The 6399-nt window shown below is 53.0% G+C and overlaps 2 protein-coding genes across 2 annotated transcripts; one reads left to right on the top strand and one right to left on the bottom strand.

Moving 5' to 3' along the window:
- Window positions 1-679: 679 nt before the first annotated feature.
- On the top strand, window positions 680-2447 carry H310_01456 (hypothetical protein; the record flags this gene model as incomplete). Its single annotated transcript, XM_008864561.1, has 7 exons — window positions 680-950; window positions 1027-1085; window positions 1133-1485; window positions 1644-1722; window positions 1774-2007; window positions 2055-2159; window positions 2208-2447. 7 exons carry the CDS (start codon window positions 680-682, stop codon window positions 2445-2447), a joined length of 1341 nt encoding a protein of 446 aa, XP_008862783.1.
- Window positions 2343-5852, bottom strand: H310_01455 (hypothetical protein). Its single transcript, XM_008864560.1, has 5 exons — window positions 5382-5852; window positions 4974-5336; window positions 4637-4926; window positions 3440-4585; window positions 2343-3381 (listed from the first exon to the last, which is right to left on the bottom strand). The coding sequence occupies exons 1-5, from the start codon at window positions 5835-5837 to the stop codon at window positions 2484-2486; spliced, it is 3153 nt and encodes a 1050-aa protein (XP_008862782.1). The 5' UTR covers window positions 5838-5852; the 3' UTR covers window positions 2343-2483.
- Between the last annotated feature and the right edge of the window lie 547 nt (window positions 5853-6399).

Here is a 6399-nt window from a genome sequence, read left to right as displayed (position 1 = left end):
TGGAGCAGGGGTGGTGGTCGTTGGGGCTGGGGTGGTAGTCGTCGGGACAGGAGTAGTTGTAGTCGGAGCTGGCGTCGTTGTCGTTGGACAAGGAGTGGTAGGAGCTCTGGTAGTCGTCGTCGGGGTACGAGTGGTGGTAGTGGGGGCTGCCGTAGTAGTGGCGTACCTTGGGGCTGGCGCCTGGTATGTTGCCATGGCGGCTGCGAAAACGCTGACCAACAACGTTGCCTTCATGCTGCCAGTGCTTTTTGGGAACTGAAGTTCGCACACGTCGAGCACTGATGCGTGTCAAGCGATCTTGTGTGGTACAGGTGGAACCAATGGCAATCTCGACGTAATATTCGACACCAATCAGAGACTGGGAATGTGTGAAACGGCCGATCTTTTCCAGGGGTTCCGAAACTGCCACTGCAGATATGGGCTTGAAAGATCTCAAGCGGATGAGCGCAACGTGCGCTTTGGCCGGGTGAGAATGGGGGCCTTTCAAGCCACGTGATCAGTTTGATTCAATGCGTTGCTGATCGTGAAAATGTGGTGGCTAAGGCGCCCGTCCCTTCTACCCTGTGTGCATCGCATGGAAAGAGTCCACGAAGATGATTGGATGAAAATTTACATTTTAACCAATCCGTATCGATTTCCAGAGTCAATTAAAATCGCCATCATCATCGACTGCGAACCCATGCAAGTGTCATGGTACTTTCGCGCCGTGGTCCACACGCTCCTTGTATGCGGCATGACGTATCATGCGGTGGACGTGGACTCGCATTTGCTGCCGTATTCGCGCAACCTGTACGCCGAGCTGTGGCGGTTATTGAATGGAGGCGACCAGGACCAGCCGGTCAACTTGTTCACGATTCGCCATGCCGTTGAGCATGTGCACATGGTGCTTGCCAACTACTTTGCCCTCCCAAATGTTGCGCTGGGAAAGCTGCACGTAGCGCCGTTTGCAGGTGAGCCATAGCACAGAATCTCGTGACAGCAAGGAGGGTTTCCAACTGACAGAACGCCGTGTGGGCGCGCCCTCAGGCATTCCCCTGCCTCATCTGAACGTGGTGTTTGCCAGTCCAAGTGACCCCGACCACGAGGTTTCGAAGATGCTTCGCCTTGTACAAACTGATCCCTCGTGCTCCAGAACAATCAAACGTACGTTCTGGACAAGGACGACGAGCAGGCCTGGCCGGTTGGGCTCCAGAGAAAAGCCTCAGTTTCCGACACGCGGGCATTCTTCGACTCGTTGAAGCACATGACTTTGATCATGTCGGTGCAGTCACATAAGCCTTCCATTGCCAATCCAAACGACATGACCTTGCAACTTCGTGACTATATGCGGTGGAAGGCGCTGTTCAAGTACGACTTCTCGACCCAGGGTCAGATGCAACTGCGCATGGTCGTCAATCGACAGCTTCCGACATCAACAAGAATTCGCCCCACACCAAGTCCTACCGATTATGTCGGCCGGTACATGGCAGCCATTGCCCTCGCAGGGTGCTGTTTAGTATGCCGCCATATTCCATCGTGCAGTTGACTGAGTTGCTCCACAGGTTGTCGAAGTGTGGGCATTACTCAGCAGCGCCAAAGCTGCATCCACGTGGTAAACACCTGCCCCAAAATATGCCATTTCAAAGTCATCTCCCTTTGACTAGGCGAAACTTCGTGATGGTGCATGTGTCCGGCACATGTGTCATCGGGGTCAACATCACGACCATCGCGTGCTTCGTCCACGTACCGAACCTGCTTCAAACACTTGTTACGAGTTATCATCTGACGTTGCAGGCATGGAGCGAGGCTTCCGTCCTCGTGTATGTCGAGCCATTGAGTTGGATCTATGCGCTGACGAGTGCCGCGCAGTGGGTGGCCCTACTGCGGTTCCTCAGCTTCAACCCGCGCACATATATCTTGGGCTTGACGCTCAAACGCGGCGCACCACAAGTCGTCGAGTTCCTCATCGGGGTGTGTCCTTTGTTTGTGGGTTACGTCTTGTGTGGTACCATCATGTATGGGGCAACTGTAAGGTTTTCCATCGAAGGCTTCATCTCGTCTGACAAATGTCGTAGGTGCCGCGCTTTGCCGGCATGGCCACCACCGCCACGACACTATTTGCACTTGCGAACGGCGACGAGATCCGCGACACGTTTGTGTCGTTGCCATGGCATGGGCAAGTGAGTGTATGCAGTTGCCTTGGTCAAGTGGTGAACACGTCGATGTAGGTCTACTTGTATAGCTACATCGTCATCTTTGCGTACGTCGTGCTGATGGTGTGCATCGGGATCATGGAAGACGCGTTCTTTACGTCGGCGTTTCCTTCGCTGTGGAAGGAAAAGACGTTGTCCGAGGACGAGTGGACTCGAGTTGTCGATTTGATTCGGGCGGAAACGATGGCCAAGTACCCCGATATTGCTGACAAGCAAGGAGAGATTTTGAGTCACGTGCACCGGCAGTTGTTTTAGCTCAAATAAATTGGGAGGGGGATGATTGCCTACCGACTACCATTCGTACTTGAACCTCTCGAGGGCAAGCTGCGCCTCGCCCAGCTCTTTCTGGACCTTGATGCGCTTGTAAAATATCGGACAGTCGCGTGACGTACAAAGCACATCTTGGTGCAAACTGCCTTGGCAGTTCTGGCACTGCGTCCAGAGTCTGGCAAACTGCTGTTCGGCGGCCACGACAACGCTGAGTTGCTTGCTGTACACTTGAGCTTCTTGTTCGATGCACGACGCACAAAGTGCTTGGTCGCCGCCCAGCGGCGCCTTGCACCCGAGACACTTTTGCTTTTTGACAGCAAAGTTCATCATTCCGCCGCTGTTTTGGACTAACCCTGGTTTGGACCGCTTTCGTGTGTGGTCACCAGCGAGCAAGTCGCTCTTGACCTTGGACAGACCGATAATCGGCTCAAAGATGCGTTCAATTGGGTTTTGTAGCTGGTTCGACATGTAGTAGTCGCAGTCGATGGGAATGTTGTTGGTCAGTGCGTACACTGGGTCCTCCGCCTTGTCGTACAATGGCACATTCTTGCCTTTGTCAATAATCACGTACGCAACACGTTCACCGAGGACGGGCGCCGACCCCGGGTCCCGCTTCTTCATGCGGGCGGCAAGTTCGGTGTGGGCTTGCTTGACCTTGTAGTCGTCGGAGTCAGTCGACTTGCTCAGTCCCTTCGTGATCACCAACAGCGAGATGTCGATCTTGTTCTGCAGCAACTCTGATATGATGTGCTTGGTGTACGAAATGGCCGCGTCCACGTTGCGTTCGATCAAGATCTTTTTCAAACAACTTTCAACCATGCGACGGACTAACAGGCAATTGTCGCGACGGACCGTCTCCAACCCCTTTGTGTCGAGCTTGTCGTACTTTTCGGCCTTTGTCCAGAGCAGCCCGGCGTACCTGAGGTCACCACCCATCAAATGAGCCTCAAATTACACTACATACAGCATAGGCTTACCTCTTTTTGTTCATAAGCAGGTACGGATAGTACACTTTTTCAAATTCCAACTTGATAGGCTTTGGGAAAATATCGGAGACCAATTTCGCCGCCTCTTCGGCAAGCGGCATCGCTTCAGCCACAGTTTCGACGCCAAACTTCACCATGACGGAGTCCGTGTCACCGTAAATTACTTCTGCGTTGTTCTTGTAGCCGTTTTCGATCGTAAACACTTTTTCGACCTCCTCCCGCGTGCGTAGAAGCAGGTCGCGACCGTACGCAGTCACGGACGACGCAATCGGAATACAAGGCAGTTGGCCGACGTTGGCCCCCGTGAACCCGTACACAGAGTTGGCGCTCACTTTCAATGCGAGTTGCCGACCGTTCTGCACCGCCTTCGACATTGCGTCCGGAGCCGTCGCCATATCCCGCTTAGCTTGCTTACGGGCGGACAACAATTCTTCTAGAATTAGCGGCAAGATTCCCTTCTTCGTTGCACTTCGGACAAAGACGTCCCCCGACGGCGACGTCTGATACGCATCGACCGGTAGTTTGTTGATGTCGCTGGGGGCCACGAGTGTCGAATAGCACAAATTGTATCCTTGCATGATACTCGGATACAGTGATGCAAAATCCAGAGTCGCAATAGGCACCGTATAGTACGCTTTCACGGGCTCAATCACCGTCGCGCCTTCGTACCCAATATCGTCGCCACCGCCTGCACGCGGCAAGTTCGGAACGACCAGGCCAGCGCCACGGCATTTTCGCAACAACATCGAGTACACTTTGATTTGCTGGCCGCGGTCAATGAGAAAGTCGAGCGGCACGCCCGTCACACGCGCCATTTCGATGTAGTTCACCAAGTAACTTAACTTTTGCAGCAGTGTGAGTGGAAGCACGGCATCTTTGAGACAATACACGGCCAAACGATGGCGGTCGTCATCCGTTCCGCGTTGGAGGTCGCTGATGATGCCATGCGGCACGTCTTCCTTCTGCTGTCCAAGGAACTGCGCACACACGGAATTGAGAGAGTACGAGCTCAGCTGCTGGTTACGACGGATAATGGGCAACATATCGAACGACGTCCGGCCGTGCATCGTCGTTCGCATGTTATCGCTTTTGCCGTACTGCGCCGATTGAAACGCTTTCTTTTCCATGTGATTGGGCCTAAAACCATCAAAATCGTTAAAAGTTGATCGTTTGCGCTGCTCACTGTACGTATTCTTCAGGCGCCCCCAACAATGGTACTGCGGCGTCAATTTGAGCGCCTTGCCGCGGTTGATGAGGTACGGCACGTCGAAGTTGTCAATGTTGTATCCTGTCAAAATGTCAGGGTCGACCTGGCGCACGAACGACGCCCACGCCTCGAGCATGTCGCCTTCACTTTCAAACTCCATGACGTGTGCCCCAACGATCGGCTTGCACGTGCCCAAGACGAACACGTTTCGCGTGACAGGGTGTTCCGCCCCTTGCTCCCACACTACGTTTGCGATCTGGATTACCGGGTCCTGTGAAAACCATGTCAGGGCATTCAATCAATTCCATGGGGAAATACCTTGTCCGCATCCGGAAACTGGCCGGTCCGCCCCATGCATTCAATATCAAAACTCAAAATGCGAAGCGGGGCCAGCTTGCCCCACGCCCCAACGGGAGCGTGGCTAACCAAGTTGAGGTACACAATGTCGACTTCCATTTGACACAACGACAATTGTTTCTCGGGGGTGCGAAACCGATACGTAGCCGCTGGAAGCTCGACCCAGTTGCAACCTTGAATCTCTTGGTCGATCATGAACCGCAAAATGTACGGCACGTTGCTCTCGTACGTTTGGTAGCTGCGAGTGCCGTACCCAGGAATCGTAATTCCGCTTTCAAGCGCAGTGCGAAGCTTTGGCACAAAGTTCGGCAGGCTCAGGTATATCTAAAACATCGTAGTCATGCAGCGGACGGATTGTTGTGTGAGTACCTTGATCAACCGCACTTTCTTGTCAAATTGGTACCCATACAGCGACATCTTGTCTTCGACAATTTCGACCAACTGCACAGCAGGCGCATCAGATGGATTCTTTTTGGCGGCAGCGTCCAATGCCTCACGGACAATATTGCAGTCCGACGGCTTCAAACCGTCAGGACACGACGCGTAAAAGTACGGGACAAAACCATGAATGTGCGCCATGATACTGTGTCCATCTTCGGTCACACCCGTCAATCGAATGATGGACGAACTGCCGGTGCGAGGGCCGGGAATTGGTTGGGTGCGCGAGTATGGATTCACAGCCAGCGGCTCTCCGTCGTACATACTAATGTCAATCCACTGGAAACGAATGTCGTGCTCCGCGGCATTCAGAGAGGGAAGCGTGGTTCGTGGCCATGTACTCGCATGGGTCCGCAGGACGCGCGACTTTTTGGCGGGAGGTTCCATCTGGTGACCTTAAATACAATACCAAAGTGGTAGCCACGCCCCCCACAAGCGATAATTTATTTTCCGCCAAAACAACTAATAATTCGACCAATCACATTCGAGAAACGCACTGCACAAATAAAAAATTCATCTATTCGAAACAATTGCACACTACTACCGTATTTGCTGCATTCCTGCACCCACGATTTTTCGTCATATTCCTGCACCCTGGGGGTCAAAATTAAGTATACTTGAGCACTCTGCGGTTTCGTCATAAAGCTGCATCTACCAACAGTGCCATTGGACAAATATAGAGCACAGGAGGCTTGGTCAGAACCAATCGTGTTCATCAAGAAACGAAACACACCATGGATCTGAGAGCAGTGGACGTCGTCGGCCTTAGCTGTGGAGAAGGCACCCGATCGTGCACGTCGTATGAAATCTGTGGCGATATTGTTTGTGAGAATGATACGCTAATATTCACACCATCCATTGTGCATTGTGACGATACTGGAGAGACCGTCGAAGAGGTCATCAAGGCCTTCCGACTTGTCGGCACCGAAATACGTTGGCTTCCTCCCGC

This window comes from Aphanomyces invadans, assembly GCF_000520115.1.
Source record: "Aphanomyces invadans strain NJM9701 unplaced genomic scaffold supercont1.2, whole genome shotgun sequence".
In the NCBI taxonomy this organism is placed as follows: Eukaryota; Oomycota; class Saprolegniomycetes; order Saprolegniales; family Verrucalvaceae; genus Aphanomyces; species Aphanomyces invadans.
This window is presented reverse-complemented; position numbering and strand designations above follow the sequence as displayed.

Bases quoted from the DNA above. Each gene is read 5' to 3' on its own strand.
- H310_01455 (XM_008864560.1), bottom strand. From the start codon at position 5,837: ATGGAACCTCCCGCCAAAAAGTCGCGCGTCCTGCGGACCCATGCGAGT. The intron at 5,337-5,381 runs GTACTCACACAA...ACGATGTTTTAG, and splicing joins AGAAAGTGCGGTTGATCAAG to ATATACCTGAGCCTGCCGAA. The intron at 3,382-3,439 runs GTAAGCCTATGC...TGGTGACCTCAG, and splicing joins CTGCTTATGAACAAAAAGAG to GTACGCCGGGCTGCTCTGGA.